Source organism: Somniosus microcephalus, chromosome 2 (genome assembly GCF_052327205.1).
Source record: "Somniosus microcephalus isolate GS21.2 chromosome 2, FLI_Smic_1.0, whole genome shotgun sequence".
NCBI lineage: Eukaryota > Metazoa > Chordata > Chondrichthyes > Squaliformes > Somniosidae > Somniosus > Somniosus microcephalus.
The window spans coordinates 47,673,085-47,694,444 of NC_140988.1; the positions used below are offsets into that span (position 1 = coordinate 47,673,085).

Here is a 21,360-nt window from a genome sequence, read left to right on the forward strand (position 1 = left end):
AAAAATTAGACAGCTTTAACGCTAAAGTCATAATTTACTGAGGCATAAACCAAAAATATATGGTTCACTAAATTGGACCTTTCATTTTTAAATCCACTTACTTATACATGATACAAAGAGACAAAAATATATCGATGATATCCTACTTCTAGCAGTCCAGTGCAATAAATGTCTGTAAAATGAAGCTGCTTACATAACAAAGTTTGAAGTGGGTTATAGTTAACTTCACAAATGGAGATATTTACTAAATAATGCTGTTCTTCACAACATTTGTAGTAAGGTTTACAACTGATAACAAATAATAATAAATGTTTGACCATCTTTGTGCTTTTTTCTAAAACCGAGGAAATTTATTGGAAACTGTTCTCGCTGTTATACACAGAAGCGTAAAAGTCACTAAGGCACAGCTAATACAAAGTTTCGATACAACATATATTAACAGTTAATGCAGCATGACATGGTCAGGTTCAGGTGCCTCACAAGGCTTTAAAGTTGCGGTTTTGACGGCAGTTGTGCTTTTTACTGAGCCCTGTAGAGAGCCACTGCTCCAATGTCTCTATCATCAATTTGGAACTCATTGATGTGGCAAGTGGTATCTGGGTTATGTGCTCAAGGTTGAAAGCTATATTGAAATATGATTTGCTGACACCTTAAACCAGTGCAAAGTACTGACATGATTATATGAGGAAGAGAGTGTTTGAAGACCAGGACCTCAAACCCAGCACTAAGCTCATGGTCTACAGGGCAGCAGTGATACCTGCCCTACTGTATGCCTCAAAGACATGGACCATGTACAGCAGGCACCTCAAAGCACTGGAGAGGTACCACCAACGCTGCCTCCGCAAGATCCTGCAAATCCATTGGCAGGATAGGCGCACCAACGTCGGTGTTCTTGCTCAGGCCAACATCCCCAGCATCGAAGCTCTGACCATGCTCAATCAGCTCCGATGGATGGGTCACATTGTCCGCATGCCCGATACGAGACTCCCAAAACAAGCGCTCTATTCGGAGCTCCGGCACGGCAAGAGAGCCCCAGGTGGGCAGAGGAAACGCTTCAAGGACACCCTCAAAGCTTCCTTGAAAAAGTGTAACATCCCCACGACACCTGGGAATCCCTGGCCCAAGACCGCACAAAGTGGAGGAGAAGCATCCGGGAAGGCGCCGAACACCTCGAGTCTCTTTGCCGGGAGCAAGCGGAAGCCACGTCAACCCAAGCACCCCACCCACCCGCCCCTTCAACCACCGTCTGCCCCACCTGTGACAGAGACTGTAGGTCCCGCATTGGACTCATCAGTCACCTGTGAACTAATTTTTAATGTGGAAGCAAGTCATCCTCGGTTCTGAGGGACTGCCTAAGAAGAAGAAGATTTGGTTTTCAATTGGTTTGCTTCACATCAGGGGAAAAAATGTGCATAGCTGACAGGAGCATCAAAAGTGAGGGGCTTATTAATGAAGAATGAGCCTGCGAGTCTCACCTACACTGATAAGTGCCATAGTATCTCTCCTATATGGGTATATGGGTGTCATCTAATGATATGTATATATGCAACTGGCACCATCAGAAACAAATTCAAGTTTGAATTTCAGAGATTAACAACTTTGAAAACAGTTTATAAATAATTGAACAAAATCAGAGATTTACATTAGTATCCTGGTCATTATGATGTGATTAGAATTAATAGGGAAAAAGCAACTTCATTAGCCTAGCAACAGAGAATAACTCATTAGGACATCAATGGTTTAGCAAAATAAATTACAACACATTTTGGCTTACACCAACCTTTCCGACTAAACCGGCTTGATCTAATATTCTGTTCCTATCCTAGAAACTATCAATAGTTATTCCATGTGTGTCAGTTCACCCTTAAAGTGTCAAACGTCAACTCAAATTTCTGTCCACGGATGTTGCCTGACCTGCTGAGTTTTTCCAGCATTTTCTGTTGTTATGTCAAATACCTCTTGCAGGTTTGAAAATGCAAACGCAATTCCTATTTGTGTACAGATGTGTAAAAGTCATTTTCTGCAGATTGCAAAAGCAAGCACTGAGCAAAATACACAATGCTCTGAGTAAACAAAATTATACCAATCAATCCTCATAGTTCAAATTTCATCACCCAAAGCTCTGTTGTGGATATCTCAGCCCTTTAACCATACGAAGCAGCATTGCAACACAGAGCTATTTTCAATGCATAGTTATAGAACAACATTTGCTGTAGAGCAATTTTTGCATAAGTTATTTTTTTCTGAGAATAGTATATTTGCCCAAGTTCGCCGTTTCAGGGTGCAAGGGCTAAAATCAGGTGCTAAAATGTTCAACTGTGAAAGTTGGCACTTTTGGCGAGAGTGCAGTAAGTAATTGCAATTGTAAGAATATGGAAATCATTGTATACATAACACTTGGTTGGCCATGTCATATTTGCATAAAATGCCCGCAGGGATCACCTGCAATGAGCCTCGTGGAATTTCAGAAAGTCCATGTTTTTAGTATTAGTTTTGTTTACTTGACTCCTGAAAGGACCAAGCAGCTTCATAATGGGCCAGACAGCACTGAACTAAAACTAACAATATTAGGAAAAAAGAACATGCAGCTGCACTGGATCATTGACGGAGGGCTTTACTTGTACCCTGAATTTTATTAACGTAATGCTTCAGGCAGGAGATGAAAATTAACATAGTTGTGTGTAGTGACCCAGCCCAGCTTTCTCTGGCCTACCCTCTCAATGGTTTTCCAGTGTACCACAGATGCAAACAATTAGTACTGCAATAGCAGCAGAGTGACACTGCACTTAACTACTTGCGTCCACAAAAAAAATCAATCCTTGTTTTTTTTTTAATTAGCGAATTTGCTGTTTCGCAGTAGTGCATCTTTATATTTCTTGCTGAAATCGTAGAAATTATCAGGACTTTAAAAAAAAAAATGAAGATATTTCTGCTTCCATTTTGATGAAGGAAAATCTGATCCATTGGCATAATTTCCATGCTGTTAGTCAGATGATACACAGTTCATCCAGTGTGTTTAGTTCATCCTCCTTCTGTGGCTCGATGAGGTGAAAGAACTCCATTAGGTTCAGTTTAATACCCCTGTTGAACGGGTTATGAAAATGCCCATTCTCATCATAAAGATAACTGTATCTCTTCTGGTTCATGTGTTCGTTTATTGTTATGTTAACTGCAGCCACGTAGAACTGTAAACAATGACAATTAAATGACTTATCAACAGTACTTACAGTGCAAAATAAATCTTGATGAGTTTATAAAACTTTATCTCTCCAGAATTTTATATATCCATCATTTATTGGAATTTAATTCCTATTATATCAGTGATTTTTGATTGAAATGGACAGACTAAAAATGCACAACTCAAATTACTGTGCCCCTTGTATAAATGGAGATAGAAAAAGGACATAATGCAGATTTTATTTGTATCATTTTATGGTTATGTGTTCATCAGAATGTGGCATGATAATGGAAAAGTGATCATTTTTCATTTTGCACTCAATGGGCTGGATTTTGCTAGGGCCGGGGAGGCGGGATTGGAGGCGTGTGGGGGATAAAAATCGCAAAACTGGCGTGCGGGCCCGAACCCGCCTCCATCCCGCCTCCACGCAATTTTCCTAAATTCGTGTCTGCTGGTCCCGACTCCGTCCCGCCTCCAGGAGGCGGGATAGGCCCTTAAGGCCCTTAACAAGCCCTCAATTGGCTCTATAATCCCATTTTCCTAACCACTTGCAAGTTTACTCGTTTTCCCACGTGAAACACACCTGGTGGGAAACACACATCTGAAACGTGGCGGGAGCACAACTGGCTTGCGGAGTAGCAGCTGCAGCTCAACCATTAAATGGCAGATTTGAACAGGCTTTAATTGCAGGTGGCATAACTTTGCTCTCTCAGGTCTGGGGGGATCTTTCAGAAGGCATACCCACAGCTCTGGAAGTTTGCAGCCTGACAACCATCTCCAGTGTGACCTCCTGGGAAACCCCTTTCGCCACCTTCACTGAGCGCTTCCTCAACTGAGGCATCTACCAGAAGCATGGGAGCCATTTTTGTCCTGCCCTTCTGGATATTACATGAGGCCACCCAACAGCAGCAGCAACAACAGTTGCGCCAAGCTGCTGCTGCCCCACCTGAGGATGCACAGGCCAGAAGGGGCCAGCGCATGGAAGGCCGTCGGCGCAGGAGATACCCCCCAAACAGGGTCTACAGACGCAGGGTCAGCTACCTCAACATGTCTGAGCAGCAGTGCCAAAGGCGGCTCCGACTTTCGCGAGAGATAGTGGCTGACATCTGCGCAATGCTGCAGCAAGACCTGGAGCCCAGAGGAACAGCTGGACACCCCTTATCAGTGGCCGTCAAAGTCACCATCGCACTCAACTTTTTTGCCTCAGGCTCATTCCAGGGATCAGCAGCATACATCAGCGGCATCTCCCAGGCGGCCGCACACACCTGCATCAAGCGGGTAACCAATGCCCTCTTTGCCATCGCGCACAATCACATCCATTTCACCAAGGATCGAGCAAGTGTCATGGCGAGAGCGGTTGGATTTGCTAATCTTGCAGGCTTTCCAAGGGTGCAGGGCATCGTTGATTGCACACATGTGGCCCTTAAGGCTCCCCATCGCAATCCTGGTATTTTTGTCAACCGCAAGGGCTTCCACTCCCTCAACGTTCAGCTGGTGTGTGACCACAAGAAGGAAATTTTGCATGTTTGTGCCAAGTACCCTGGCAGTTGCCATGACTCCTTCATACTGCGCCAGTCTACTGTGCCTCCGCTATTCAGTCCGCCACACCAACTTAACGGATGGCTACTTGGAGACAAGGGCTATCCCTTGAGGACGTGGCTATTGACGCCGCTGAGGAGCCCATCCAACGCAGCTGAGGAGAACTACAACTCCAGCCACCTTTCCACCAGAGCCATGATCGAGCAGACCATTGGTCTGCTGAAGATGCGCTTCAGGTGCCTGGATAGATCAGGTGGAGCCCTGCAATACTCAGCAGCCAGGGTCTCCAGAATCGTTGTGGTTTGCTGTGTGCTTCACAACATGGCACAGCGTCGTGGCTTGCAGATGGCCGAGGACCAAGTGGCTCCTGACATATCCTCCTCAGATGAGGAGGGGGAGGAGGAGAGCGAAGACGAACATCTTGCAGAGGCTCATCAACCAGTGGCAGCAGTGTGCGAGAACATTGGTGGCCGGCATGCAAGGAACGCGCTCATATTGGGCAGATTTGCTGAGCCTCGCCCATGAGGGACTATTGCCTCGCATCCTTTTACCTGAGCACTGACAATAGCCAGGAACCAGCTGACTTCTAGCGATGTGACCACCATACTGACCTCAAAGTGAAAGTCCCATTCGTGAAATGACACACGCCACAACTACAGCAGTAGCCAACAGATGATTTATTAACATTATTCTGATGGCTTTCAACCATAACACATTAAATTCCACCCAAGTGACTACCCTTGTGACTATTTGTGCAGTTTCTTTCTCTTACGCGTGCTCCTACGTAGTGGTTCCCCAGTGGCATCAGCAGATGTGGAGGCCCCTTGCTCACTTCCTTGCTGCTCCTGTCTGGACACCTTTGGCGGGCGTCCTCTGGGGTTGCGAGCCTGTAAGGGCTGCGCAACAGTCTGCTGCTCCTGCGGCTGTGCAGGGGTTGAGACGCCGATCTCACTTGGGTGCTGACTCAGGTGGGGCTCTGACCGAGGACTTGTCAGTGGCATGGAAGTTTGAGCGCTTGGAGAGGAGCCCCCACCTCCTTGTTCTCTGCCACCATCATCCCTCTCATGGGTCAGGTCCCCCTCAGCACTTGCAAGTGGCGAGAGAGCACCTTGCTGCACATCAGGGGAGCCATGGGGACCCATGTCGGGACTGGCAGTCCTTCTCAGAGGGACTGCCATTAAGGTCTGGTTTCTCTGTTCAATAGCTGCCCATCGCTCCTCCAGAGATGTCAGTCTAGTCTGAACACTCACCATGTTTTCAACACTCGCGCGACTTATCTCCTCCATGGCCGTAGCCAGCCTTTCCACGGAGATTGCCATCCTTTCCGTGGTAATGCGTTGATGCGCCAATGACTCCACAAAGGCTCTGCTCATGTTAGCGACGGACTCCTCCATTCGCTCCACACTCGCAGCAACCCTGGAGACAAAACCTGCCAGAGACTCCTACATATTTTCCTGGAGTGCCATCACCGCTGATACTGTGGATGGACCCAGAGGCAGAGGGTCGACAGGCAGCTGAGCCGAGCTGGGAGAGTGCTGCGCCCTCCGACTAGGACTCTCCACTGCTGTCCCTGTCTCCGCCATCTGCTGAGGCTCACTTGTGAGCTGTGATACACCAGGTGACAACACTACTCTATGTCCCGAAGGTCCCACCGAGGTGTGAGTGCCTGCGCTGGTGCTGGGTGCATTGCCTTCTGCTGACGCTGCGCCCTCAGAGGTTGCAGCTTCCTCTGAGGAGTCTGGATGCTGAGGCTGAACCTCCTCCTGCGTCCTGGAGACAGGAGCTTGCGATGGTCCTGTGGGGGAGTAAAGGAAAGTGTCAGAGATGAGAGGCCAGGGTTACCTGCACAGTGCTTATTGCAGATGATCAGAGGTCCATCTGCTAGAGCTTCCAAGTCATTATCAGCGAGTCATGCAATGCAATTGAGAGAGTTGGAAAACTCTTCTGTCACCAGCTTGCTCTGCTGCACCGGTCTCTCCGTCCCCCACTTGTGTGTCGTCCTGGATGCCGACGATCTCCAGGATCGCCTCCTCCCATGGGGTCAGCTGGGCTAAGGAGGCTGCCCCTCCCCCTGTCCTGGCTCGCTCTGTTCGGTTGTGAGCTCTCTTTTCCTGCAATGGGGGAGACAAGTGGAGTTTGAGCGAGAATGAAGGAGTGAGTGTAGAGAATCGATGGCATAGATGCTTAGAAGGAGAGAAAGATGGAGTGAGATGGCAAGACCAAGGGCCCTCCCTATGTGATGTAAGTTGTTTTCATAGCATGACAGTGATAGGGAGTGTGAGGGCTGCATAGTCCATTAGTTAGGTGAATGTGACCATAGAGAGGGAGTGGGAAAGGGTGCATGGATGTCAGTGTCAAGTGGGATGTGGAGGAAGAGATTGGTAAAGCTGAGAGCTGGTGAGGAAAGGCAATGGGGATCAGATTAAGAGTGATGGGAACATCATACTCACTTTTCCAGTGCGCAGAAGGTCATGGAAGCGTTTCCGACACTGGATCCATGTTCTGCTGGTATTCGAGCTGGCGTTCACCTGCTCTGCCACCCTCAGCCACACAGCCTTGGTTTGCTGGGGTGGCTTCTTCCTCCCCGAGGAGGGGAAGAGCACCTCCCTGCTCTCTGTCGCTCCCTCCACCAATGCCTGGAGGGCTGCCTCGTCAAATCTGGGGGATGCCTTACTCCGATGTGTCGCCATCATTGATGATGGTAGCAGCAGCTGCCAGGGCCAGAAGCTTGGCAGTCTGCTGAAGTGAGCAAGGCTTGTGGAAGCCCTTAAATGAAGCAGCAGTGATGATGTCATCGGAGGCGAGCTTCCCACCTGAAAAGCTCACTGGCTAGGGGTTCCCACACGTGGGGAATCAATTGGGCTATAAAATCAAAATTGCATCAATTTCCCACATCGTTCAGGATTCGTGTGGGAAACACGAAATGTGGGGAACACGACCCCAACCCGCCCCCGTAGCAAAATCCAGCCCAATAACTTCAATATGTATTCTTAGGACACATTCAAATCACATCACATCCAGTAAGAAATATATTCTGTGAAGAATTGCAGATACAATGGCCGGAATTTTCACATTGCACAGCGTGCGGGTTTGGGAGCGGGACAGTAGTTAAAAGCGCTGAAATTGACAGTGTGTCAGGAACTACTGTCATCCTGCCAACTTCCGTATTTAACTGGGGCGCGTATCGAAGCACGCCACGGACCCGCTTGGGAGAGGCGGGCAATCTCATTGAGGTAGTTAACTGCTCATTGAGAGACCCTTAACAGCCTTTTTAATGTGAGGTTTCAACTTTAACTGATTGCGCACAGGATTCACGGACCTCAGGAAGCTCGCCTGTGAAGGCAAGGCGGGAGTTCAGTGGCCACTGTGCTACTTCATGACAGCTGGAAAAAGCACATAAATACTCACACCTTACACCTGCTTCCTTGCTGACACCATTTTGTGCAGAGATTTTGCTTTCAGGAGTTTGCAGGTGATTTCTGCAACCTCGGAAGCCACTCTCACTACATTGGAGGATTGTGCCTCTGATCTCCACTTTACCTGCCATCTATTAGATCAGCATGGGTGCTGTTTAAGTTATTTTACCTTGGACCTCAGATTCAGACCAAGATGTGCCCCAGCAACAATAACACCAGCAACACCAGCAGCCTTCTCCTCGCCGACCTGATGCTCCACAGGAGAGGGGGTCAGCACAGGGCTGCACCGTGCCTGAGGCCATACCCGCAACACAGGGTATACAGGCAGAGGATGTGCTTCCTCAACATGACTGAGCAGCAGTGCCTCAGGAGGCTCAGGCTATTGCACCAGGTCATCGCAGACATTTGTAGCTTGCTGGAACAAGACCTGCTGCCCAGAGGACCTGGTGGATACGCCTTACCAGTGGCTGTCAAAGTCACCACCGCCCTCAACTTCTTCGCCTCAGGCTCCTTCCAGGGATCTGCAGCAGACATTTACAGGATCCCACAGTCGGCCGCCCACAAATGCATCACCCAGGTGACCGATGCCATGTTTCACAAGTCAGTCACTTATGTAAACTTTGACACTGATGAAGCCAGTGTTAGTGAGCGGGCGCTCGGCTTTGCGGCTCTGGCTGATTTCCCACAAGTGCAGGGCATCATTGACTGCACACATGTGGCCATCAAGGCACCCCCAGATCACCCAGGAGTGTTTGTGAACTGCAAGGGCTTCCACTCCCTCAATGTGCATCTCATCTGCAAGCATAAAAAGATCATCATGCATGTGTGCGCCAGATTCCCTGGCAGCTGTCATGACTCTTTCATGCTGCACCAATCCACCCTCCCTCAGCTCTTTGCACCTCTAAACAGACTTACTGACTGGTTGCTTGGAGACAAGGGCTGTCCTGAAGACATGGCTAATGACACCCTTGAGGAGGCCAAGTAATAAGGACGAGGAGCGCTATAATGAAAGCCACATGTCCACCAGATGTGTCATAGAGCATGCAATTGGCATGCTGAAGGTGCGCTTGAGATGCCTTGACAGATCTGGAGGAGCCCTTCAGTACGTACCAGCCAGGATCTCCAGAAACATTGTCATATGTTGCACGCTGCACATCATTGTGTTGCAGCGAGGATTGGAGCTGCAGGAGGAGAAAGGCACAGAGTGCACAGCCTCTTCGGAGGAGGAGGAGGAACAGGTGGAACACGAGGAGGAACCTGAGGTGGCGATGGCACCAGCAGCAGCGCACATTGCTGCCCGGGAGGCCTGGGATGGACTCATAATGGCATGATTTAGTTAAGTTGCACCAGTGCACCCATATGGCTCCCAGATGCTGTGCCAATTTCCTCCCGTCCCCATTAACACCACAAAGCATTCCTAAAATGACCAAACCATTCCAGTCAAACAAACACCCATTGCTTGAGGTTAAATAATGTCTCACCATTCATCCAAGTGACAGGGCCACTTCCCAGGTAGCAGGAAAAAAATGGACAAAACGAGAAAGTAGTGCAAAGAAATAAATTTATGTGCGTCATAAATAGAACTGAAACTTAACACTAACTCTTTGGCATACCCTTGTTCATCTAGGATTGTGTCTTTTTTCATTTCCACATGCTTCTACGAGGTGCAACCCCTGTGGCTTCAGCAGAGGTAGAGGCAGGCTGCTCACTTCCCTGCTGCGACTAGTTAGACACTTTTGGCAGGCGTCCTCTGGGTTTTGGAGCCTATGAGGGCCCTGCCAAAGACTGCTCCTCCTGCAACTGTGCAGGGTCAGACTTGGTTATCGGCATCTGAGGCAGCATGTGGAGCTCTGAGGGGGAGGCAATGGGTGGAGAAGTGGGAGTGCTTTGAGAATAGTCCCCACTTCCGTGGCCCTCTTCCCATCATCCCTCTCGTTGGCAACCCGCACATCCCTGCTAGCAAAGAGCTGGAGAGCACCTTGCTACACATCAGTGGGGTGATGAATGCCCAAATCTACGTTGCTATCCCTTCTAGCGATGAGGTCAATAAGAGTCTGCAATCTGTTGTTCACAGCAAGCATGTTCTCATTCAACTGGCGCATTAGCTGCTCCATGCGGGTGGCCATCCTTTCCATGGAACAGTACATCGTCGCCATTGCCTATGATATGGTGCTACTCATGTTGGAGATGGACTCCTCCATTCTCTGTACAATCGCGCACATCACTGCTGGAAAAGCTGCCAGAGCCTTGTGCATTTGTTGATCAACCTCTTTGTCGATGGTCCCTGAGGTTCAGCATCTGCATCCAGTTGAGCAGAGCTTGGAGCGTCCTGTGCCCTCCGACAAGGGCTCTCCACTGTTGCCCTTGTCTCCACCATCTGCTCTTGCTCACTTGTGATCTGTGAGACACCAGGTGACAACACTACTCTATCTCGCACAGGACCCACCAAGGTGTATGTATCTGCGTTGGTGCTGGGTGCACATGGGTCTGGTGACGGTGCACCCTCAGAGAATGGCGCTTCCTCTGAGGAGTCATCTTTCTCCTCCGGCTGGACAGTGGGGTGGGGGCAATTGATGGACCTGTGGGAGAGTAAAGACTTGAATTAGAACTGTTATGATAAGAATGTTTAACCATATGCACATGATGATATATCACTGGCTGCTATGCCACGTGGGATATTGAATTCTGTCACCAGGTTGCTGGGAGGTCCCCCTCTCTCCATCTCCCATCGCCAGCAGCTCTGTCACTCTACTTATATCCAGTGCATCCTACACTGCTGGGGTCAGATTAGTGTATATTGGAGGGCCACCTCTGGTTCGCTCTCTTTCTCTCCTGTTCTGTGCTCTCTTCTCCTGCAAGGAGGGAAAGAAGAGAACTTTGAGTGAGAATCATGGAATGAGTGTAAGGGTTGGATGGCCAACATCTGTAGAGAGGGACTATGAGGGAGTGATGTGACATTGCAAAATGGCCTCATTCTGTGGCATTGCAGGATTGCATTAGGCTGAGGGTGAGTGTCAGTGGTGGTTAGTCAGATGGGGATGTGAGTAGGTGCATAGACAGTGAGGGATGGGTGCACCTGCAAGGTAGGTTGTTGTGAGGAGTGATGTACAGGAGTAGGCTTGGGAAGGCAGAGTGATGGGGTTGGGGGTGACAGGCACATCAGGATGTCGGTGAGTGTGGCATTTTACTCACCTTTCCTGACCTCATGAGATCATTAAATCTCTTGTGGCACTGTATCCAGGAGTGGCTGACAACACGTTCCCTGCTGCTCACTTCTTGGGCGATCTCCAGCCATGCCCTCTTGGTTTCACTGGCTGGCCCCTTCCTGCTGCTACCAAGGAATAGAACCTCCCCGCATGCTGACTCCCTGGGCCAGGACTTCCAGGGAGGCATCCGAGAGCCTGGGCACAGTCTTCTGGTGCTGTGACTCCATCCTTGCTAGCACCCACACGAATCTCTTCTATAGCTATAGCCACCTCTCCCAACCACTTGTATGTCTCCTCCAACAACCTTCAACTGGAATGTGTGCAAGGCTCCTTTAAATATATGAGCTGAAAGCGGGTCATCGATGATGTCATCAGACCCGCTCCATTTAACTGGCCGGGAAACCCGCATGACTGTTTTAATTGATCCAATTCAGTTAAATGCGCAGTGCAGAATGCGCTGTTGAAAACTTTGGGATGGCGACCGGCTACGCGGCCCGCACACATCTACCCCGACTCTAAGGTGAAAATTCCGGCCGATGTGACCTACACCATTAAATAATGAGAGCATAAATGTAGGTGCTGCTTTGGACATATGCCTAAATAACAGATACACCACTGAGATAAACTCACTGAAAATTATGAGTTTCTAATGAACTTTAGTAGTTTTAACCACAGTAAAACACTAGAGGGCAACAAAGCTAGCATAAAGTGAAAGCTCGTATCCCATTCATTTAGTCCATATAGGTTGCAGTTTATAATATAACTGTATGATATACAGTTTGTTCCTCTTAGCATAATACTAAATAATAGCATTTCTAAAACAAATAAAATAAAAACAATTAAGTAGAAGAATTACATTGTGCTTCTGTAATTGAAAGTGCATAATAATCACTATTATTAAAATAATAATGCATTTGAATTTTATTACTTATGTTGAACAATCTTGCCTGTTATAGTCATAAACAAGATTTATCATGGATGCTTCATGCCAGGCCTGGCCCATTAGCTCAGGAATAAACTATCACCATGTTTCATTATTTTAAAAATTATTTCCCCTCTCATGACTTCAATAGTTTAATTTTTGAAATAAATTAAATACTAATTACATAGAATTTACAGCACAGAAACAGGCCATTCAGCCCAAGTGGTCTACGCCAGTGTTTAGGTTCCACACGAGCCTCTTTGCTCCCATCTTTATATTGTCTCTATAACTAGCAACTTTTCCTAATTGAGGAACATGCTTCCAGGCCTCTGTAACTGGTTTCTATAATGTGTGTTGGATTGTCAGGAGTCAACTCTCCTTCTGTTACTTCCTCCTTCTCTGCCTGTGAGGAAATGTCTCACCTATGCTGAGATCCTACAATTATCTCTGACCTACGCCAAGAGCTTATTTTGTGAAGAATATAGAGCATAAACTCTTTTTAAAAATCCTGTGATCCTTGCTGGAAAGTGCGTCGGGAAGGTGAATGATCCCATTTCAAAGGAGGGAGAATGAAAATGGGAGAGAATTGGCAAAAGAAACACTATAATCTGAAAGACAGGAACAGTACATACACATGTGCCGGTCATTATTCCTGAAGTGACCGCAATAACAGACAGGAAGATGAAGCCGATTCCAATGAATATGCTGCGACCCATCACAATAAACCAGTCCCAAGCGAAGCAGACTCCCATCACACTATTAAGGCACATTGTAGCCAAGAAGCCCAAAAAATAAATCCTATAAAAATAAACACAAATAAAACTTGAGCAACATTCAGAATATGAACTTTAAATATATTTATTTATTGCATCCTGCTCTGACAGGACTGAAACAGTATGAGCCTCTCTTTTCCGTGTCATTTTCTCCTTCGTACCCATGATGTTAGAGTCTCCCATTGAGTCAATGGATGAGTCTCAGTTGTTGCGGGTATGCTGTTGGGAGAAGAGCTCAATCCTGGACTCACATATATGATAACATATACCTCCAACCACAGGGGACGCAGCTGGTCTCTGCTCAGCATCTCCCCATGGTGGCACACCTGAGGTGGGGAACTTAGCAGTGTGGAAAATTGCTGGCATTAACCCAGGCCTCACTGCTCTGTATTGGTGTGTCAATGTTTTAGACCATCACAACATTGTTCATTCCAAAATTATTGGGCTGGATTTCGGATTAGTTAGTTAGTTAGACTTTTTCCTGCACCTTTCAGCTCAAACTTTTTTTGTCCTGTAAGTTGCTGGAAGTGCAAGCTGATAACGGTGTGGCAAGGGCAACAGGGCATCTAGGACCTGAGTGAACGGCAGGACCAATATCTCCTTAACCAATCAGATTTAAGGATTGAAAAATAAACAGAGGAAGGCCTGAGAAAGAGGATGAATTAGAGTGGGTGAATTCAATGTCAAATCAGGTACAGAAAGAGAAATAAAGAGAGTGGGAGAAAAAGATTGGATTAAGAGAGAGCAAAAAGAGACAGAAAGGTAAAGTAAGAAAACATTTTAAATTTGATATATTGAAAATCTCTGACAAAAATATATTACCTGAAGGAGTGAGACTCCATAGTTTACATTGTTCACTTTCTGGGCCAGAGAGTTTGATGGGCAGTCATTAACAATTATCACATCAGTAAAAGGGTACTTACGCTATTAATGTCTAGACTTAACTTTCTGTGGCGAGTTTAATGGGCAATTAATGTGCAAATACAGCACATTCATTAAACTCATGAAGAGGTTGAGGACGAGCTGCTGTTTTTGTGAGGCTAGTGGTGGTACGATGCAAATCGTTCAGCAACTTGTGCCGATTCACAATTCATGGGGTATCTCTTCCTTGCCACAAGTTGCACATTAATAATGGAGAGGGCATTAAACTCGTCATTATTTTGGCAGCAAATTGTAGGCCATTATGTTCTTACATAGCAATTATACTACTTTGGTACTTAAAAGTGGTTCTGGTTCTGTAAGGTTCAGCACGTGTACTGTCTGCCACTGTCTAACACAATGATCTTCTGACGAAAGTATGCGCTAAATCCTGAACTTGCGATCTGTCAAGGTATGCCGTGACAGATGATCTGCACCAACAGGGAAATACTCATTACTGGCACAGAGTTGTGCTAATTTCCCATCAACTGCCCAGCAATTATGTCCGAAAATTTTACGGTTAGTGAAAGTAGGCGCAGGAGCCTGTTTCACTGTGAAAGGAACCCATTTGTATTGAACAGTGAGAGCAAGCAGTGGATATAGTTGTAAGCAATACAACTTTTACCCTAAAACGTGCAAAATCTTCAAATTGTTCAGTAATTTTAAATAAAGTTGAAATGATACTGTTACCAGAAAACCACCCACAGAAACAAACTACCTGTGCTGAACACATACGGCTTAACATATCCTAAGAATTAAAGCTTTTTTTTGCAGCAGAGAGGATAGGCTCGAAGTGGTCTCTCCACTGATTTCACAGTGCGTCTGAAAGGATTGTTAACCGTTCTGGTACCGCTGCACAATAAAATACATGTACCTAGTGGCAACATTTAGAAACATTAAAAATATAAAATATGACAATTAATATTTTAAATTATCAATGTTTTCTGCACTCCAATTATATGATCAAGAACTGGGCATTTGGCACAGATGTATCCTCCAGATGCATGAAATAAAACTATTTTGCTATTTAATTATTTTATATAATATTTAAAGCTGCCCCACAGCTGGTGTGCTACGTGCCTGGGGTATAGTAAATCTAAAGGGTCATTGCCAATGCATTTTAGTGCTGTTGAATCGCAATCTGTCGTAAAGTTATTGTTATATTTTATTGGCGCAGGAATTCGGGTCGGGGGCTTCCCGCGGGTGCAAGCCCCCGACCTGCACTTACCTTGCGCGCCAGCCGTTGAGCTGTGGGCCCGCGTGGGACTCCGATCCTGGGCCTCCTCCAACTGCTGGCGCGCAGTGCTTGCGTATCCCAGGGGCGCAGTTAGTTCGAAGCGTCCCCTGGGATCACGTGGGCCATGGAGAGCCAATGGTAGCAGGGAATGCTTCATTCATAAATTTGACAGGAAGAGCTGTCAAACCTATAAATACTATAAGCCCCAAAATATAACTAAAACTTCAAATAAATTTTTAAAAATTCACATTTTTAAAATAACTATAAATTACATGAAATAACTATTTTAAACAATAATTAAAATTTTTGAAAAAATTAATTACATTTTCTAACGGGGCTAAAAGTAAACTTACCTTTCTTTAAAGTATTTAAAAATAATAAACCTGTGGAAAAAATGTTTTAATTTTAATTAATTCACCACTTACCTTGTTAAAAGTAGGCCTTGTACCTGCTTTTTAAAAGTGTAACTGATGGAGACTTACCCTCCCGGAGAAACCTGCAAAAAAAACGTAAGTTCGATGCGCACACGATGCCTCTCCGGTGCACACGTTCCACCTGTCAACCCCTTCTTTCAAGGGAACGGAAGTTCCGGTTTCCCACGCATGCGCAGTGCGTACTCACGTGTGGGGACCCGAATTTCTGGGCCATTATCTTTTCTCACTAATGTACCTTTGACAGGATATTAAATACTAGCCTGAAAAGAATAAAAAACTTACCTGATTTACATAAAATACACCAAACACATCCTTAATTTAAAAAGCCGGGATGTTTGAAGTGCAGCTTTGGGCTAGCAAAACACACTACAAAGCTTTACAAAGCTCCTTAGTGCAAAGAAGAAAAGGAATACGTTTCTGAGTATGAAATGTAAATAATGTAATGTTTAATACACTTCCCAAGTGATAGAAACTGTTTTAACCTCAATAGAAAGTTGAACAGCTAAACAATTTATTTCACCTTAGTAAACACATTATTACCCCATGACGGTCAAAGGATGAGAATCTTTCCGTTGATCTTTTTTAACTTTCAAGTGGAAAACAGATGCCAAATTATTGTTGATATTTTGTTACATTATTTTAACAAAATGCTGATATATTAAATAAGTCCAAGTACCAGTTTAATTAAAAGTTTTAAATTAAAAAAAAAATATTTAAAAGTTTTTAAAAGTTGTTAAATTTTTTTTAATGGAATTTCAATGAAAGAGGTTGAAAGAAATTTCTATGGGCGTGGCTTAGTTTTGACAGATTTTGTGGGCACGTCTTCTCTTACGCACAGGCTGTACACTGCGCTCCTGGCCTTCCTGATGCAATACACTGCCCACAACTCTGCAGCGCCGAAGAGTAGTGTGGGGCCTCGCACAAGGTAAGTCCATATTTCTTTTCGGAGGTTGGTGGTGTACTCCATAGCTACGCTGCCGACTGCAATTTTTGGGCCATTCTATCTAAATTCTACCGGGACACCTGCATTTACCTTAAACTACCCAATACAACAAGAGGTCAGAACTGTGGGGAAACTTGTATTTGTTCCTATAAACAACTCAATGAAATGGGTTGTAGCACATAGAATTTTATAGCACAGAATCAGGCCAGTCGACCCAATGCTGATGTTTATGCTCCACACGAGCCTCCTCCCACCTTCCTTCATCTCACCCTATCAGCATATCCTTCTATTCTTTTCTACCTCATGTACTTTTCTAGCTTCCACTTAAAGACATCTATGCAATTTGCCTCAACCACTCCATGTGGTAGTGAGTTCCACATTCTCACATCTCTCTGAGTAAAGAAGTTTCTCCTGAATTCTTTACTGGATTTATTACTTACTATCTTATATTGATGACCCCTAGTTTTGGCCTCCTCACTAGTCCAAACATCTTCTCTATGTCTACTCTATCATAATTTTAAAGACCTCTATTAGGTCACCCCTCAGCCTTCTCTTTGCTAGAGAAAAGAGCCCAGCCGTTCAATCTTTCCTGATCCCTTTGCCCCTCTACCCCATTTAGACTCTTATTTTCCAAGGTGTATGTGGCCTCATTATTCCTCCCACCAAAATGCACCACCTCACACTTATCTAAATTGAAATTAATTTGCCATTTATACGCCCATTCTGCAAGTTTATTAACGACTTCTCATATTTTGTCACAGTCTTCCTCGGTGTTAACTATACTCCTCAATTTGGTATTATACGCTAATTTTGAAATTGTACTTCCGATTCCCAAGTCCAAATTGTTTATGTAAATGCTTAACAGCAGTTGTGCCAGCACTGATCCTTGTGGAACCACTTCCCACCTTCTGCCAGTCTGAGTAACTACCTTCACCCCCTACTCTGTTTTCTGTTTTATAGCCAGTTAGCTATCCATTCTGCTACTTGTCCCCTGACTTCACATGCTCTAACCTTAGTCATGAATCTACTATGCAGTAACTTATCAAAGGCCTTTTAAAAATCCAATTATATTACATCTACTGCATTACCCTTATCTACTCTTTCTGTTACTTCTTCAAAGAATTCAGTAAGGTTGGTCTCTGTGCTGACTTGAAATCGTGCTGACTTCTTTATTATATTTTCAGTTTCTAGATGTTTTTCTATTTTACCTTTGCGTAAATATTTCATTTTCATTCCTAGCACCGATGTTGAGCTAACTGGTCTATAGTTAGCTGGACTTGTTCTATCTCCCTTTCTAAATACAGGGATAACATTAGCTGTCTACCAGTCCTCTGGCACTATTCCCTTTTTAATTATATTTTTTATATATATATATCTAAAACAGTGCCTTTGCTATCTCTTCCCTAGTTTCTTCTAGTGTGCGTGGATATAATCCATCCGGACCAGGAGTTTTATCCTCTCCAAGTTTGACTAGTTCATCAATAATCTCCCCCCTTTCTATCTTAAATATTTGATACCTTTTTTGATCACTTCTTCTAATGTCATGTTCACTTTGTTGGTCTCCCTGGTAAAAACTGAGGCAAAGTAATTATTCAATATTTCTGCCATTTCTGTGTCATTTCCTGTGAGTTTATCTTAGTGGCCCTATCACTGTCCTGGTTTTCCTTTTGTTATTTATGTGTCTGTAGAATACTTTACTATTTCTTTTTATATTCCTTGATAATTTCATATTGTAGTTCCTCTTTGCCTCCCTAATTATTTTTTAGACTTCTTTTCTAACCTCTTCATATTCCCTTTTGTCATCCTCTCCTTTATTGTCTATGTACTTAGTGTATGCATTTTTCTTAATTTCAATTTTGCCCTTATCTCTTTAGGCATCCATGATGTTCTTGTTTTTTTAGCAGAATATATGTCTCCTGAATTTTACTGATCACCTTTTAAAATATTTCCCACTGCTGTTCTATCTCTTAGTTTGTCATTATTTTTTTCAGTTTATCTTCCCTAGTTCCATTCTCATCCCCTCAAAATTAACTTTTTTTCTATAGAAAAGAGGAGACTTCAGGAGAAACATTTTACCCAGTGAGTTGTTAGAATGTGGAACTTGCTACAACATGTTGTAGTTGAGGCGAATAGCATAGATGCAATTAACGGGAAGCTAAATAAGTACATGAGGGAGAAAGGAATAGAAGGCTGATAGATTTAGGTGAAGTATGGTGGGAGGAGGCTCGTGTGGAGCATTAACACCGACATTGACCGGTTTCTGTGCGTTAAATTCTATGTAAAGGAGCCCCAGTCTGTTCAGTCTTTCCCAACAGTTGTACCCTCTCAGTTCTGGTATCATCCTTGTAAATCTTTTTTTGCACTTTCTTCAGTGCCTTTATATCCTTTTATAATATGGAGACCAGAACTGTACATGGTATTGCAAATGATTAGTAAAAAGTTTACTAGCAAAACTATGCACTGTCTTTTTGGATTTTTTTCAACTGAAGATTAAAAAAAAAAAATATCCAAAAAGAAAGCACTTCTATAAATAAACTACAAGGGAGCTCTGAAATGTATTTAATATAGGTTAATTAGTAAGTTGAACTTATTGGGTATTCCACCAAAATTAACTACTATTAACTCGATAGCTATTTATTGCCAAAATTAAAATATTTCAAAAATTCAGTTATGTTAACCAGTTGAAATAGTCTGAAGTCTGAGGTTCAAAGACTGCGTCCTTGGATTAAATGTTTATTTTTGAGCTGGTTTATTCATCACATGGTCATCAAAGTGCTCTTTTTACTCCCACGACTTGCTCTCCTGTCTTAGTGTAAGCTTTCTATGGAACGATCAGGCAGATGTCATGCACTGTGAGAACAAAGCTTCAGGACTTCATTATCCTCTGAATCTCAAGATTTTGGGGTAGATTATAACTATGGGCGGCTGACTAGCAAAGCGCACTGGCTGACTGCCTGATAGTGCCGATGGCAGGCCCCCAGGGGCTGGGTCTCATCAGCATCAGGCTGGCGGGCGGAAATCGAGCACCCCGGGCAGCTGGTCCAGGGGTAGGGTGCGATCTCGGGAGAGGGCCCTGGAGCAGCAGTGGTCCGGGCTGATTTTGTGGAACCCGGAGGAGCACCAAAGTGGAAAAGGGAGGTTGTGAACAAGAAAGAAAGGGGATGGAGGGGAGAGAGGGCGAGATATGGAGCAGGGAGCAGAAGAAGGAGGGCATGAAGGGTAGGCAGAGGAGAGTTTTGTTTTGCATTCAGATCCATTTTCTAAAAATAGTAAACCAAAAATTATGAATAACCTAACTTATACATTGCATCTTACACTTATAAAACAATATAAACATACAATAGTGCTAAAATTTCAAAAGCATGATCGAAATTAACATCACTGTACCGGTTTCTGTATCCTACGTCATTATAGATGTAAGGACAATAGTGGTCGAAGTACTCCACACAGCGGTTAGTTACATGGCAATGCTTGGACCGGAGAGGCTTCACAAGGTGGCAAGTATGGCAAAGCCTGCTCAGAGGGTTCTTTCCCTGTTTCCATTCATCAAAATAAACTGCCTAAAAATACAAATGTCAGTAATCACACCATCCAAAAAAAAATATTGACAGAAAATACAAACAAAATCAAAAGAATGCTGTAAATACTTGGCACGCCTGTCAGCATCTGTAAGGAGAAAGGACAGATTAACGTTTTGGATTTAAGACCTTTCTTCGGTACAACTTGCCTTTTCTCTTCACAAATGCTGATGAACCTGCTGTGTATTTCCAGCATTTTGTTTTTGTTTCAGACTTTCAGCATTTGCAGTTTTTTTTCTTTTATAGAAAATACAATGAACATTTTGCAATTTTTGTACCTGCAGATAAAAAAAAAATCAACTAAGTTAATCTACAATGGCATTGAGTTATGGCACAAAACACAATGCATATTTAATTTAATTTAATGAGTGTCAAATCACCTTCATCCATCAGATCATTCATCTCTATAGAATAAAGACAATGGAGCGCCTCAGCATGTGGTGATATAGAATAATGGCTCTTGGGTATGTTTATATGATTGTCCCACACTGCTGAATTCCCAATTTTAGCTGCACTGCTGTAGGGACGTACTGAGCAAGTTCTTTTTCACAGAGGAGGCAAAATTAGGTAGCAAACTCCTCCCTGTCTCTTTTTGTGCACTTCATAGACTGAAGCCTGGGAACAGGTTGTTGTAGGAACATAGGAACAGGAATAGGCCATTCAGCCCCACGAGCCTGTTCCAGCATTCAATTAGATCATGATTGATCTGTACCTAACTCAATTTATCCGCTATTACTCCATATCCCTTGATTCCCTTAACTAACAAAAATCTATTGGTTCCAGTCTTGAAAATTGCAATTGACCCAGCATTCACAGCCTTTTGGGGGAAAAAGAGCTCCAGATTTCCTTTGTGCAGAAAAATCGCTTCCTGATTTCACTCCTAAATGGCCTAGCTCTAGTTTTAAGATTATGCGCTCTTGTTCTGGATTCTCTCAGCAACTCTCTATTCCTTCATCAAAATCATTGACATATATGGTGAAAAGCTAAGGCTCCACCACTTGTCACATCCCGCCAATCAAACAACACTAATTTCATCCCTACTCTCTGTCTCCTACCTCACAACCAATTACCGACCCATGTCACAAGGTTGCTACAATTCCTTGCACTTTTATTTTTGCTACCAATCGCTTGTGAAGAACTTTATCAAATGCCCTCTGGAAATTCATATAAGACAACATCCATAGAAACTCTCTTATTCACCATGCTCTTGACCTCA

General features: G+C 44.3%; 1 protein-coding gene across 1 annotated transcript in view; it reads right to left on the reverse strand.

Moving 5' to 3' along the window:
• Positions 1-1,245: 1,245 nt before the first annotated feature.
• Positions 1,246-21,360, reverse strand: part of LOC147122704 (uncharacterized) — a 204,719-nt gene continuing 184,604 nt past the window's right edge. The window contains 3 exon segments of the mRNA XM_086009485.1: positions 1,246-3,185; positions 12,894-13,059; positions 19,954-20,126. Of these exon segments, the coding sequence (XP_085865611.1) occupies positions 2,988-3,185; positions 12,894-13,059; positions 19,954-20,126 (537 nt within the window). The 3' untranslated portion in view covers positions 1,246-2,987.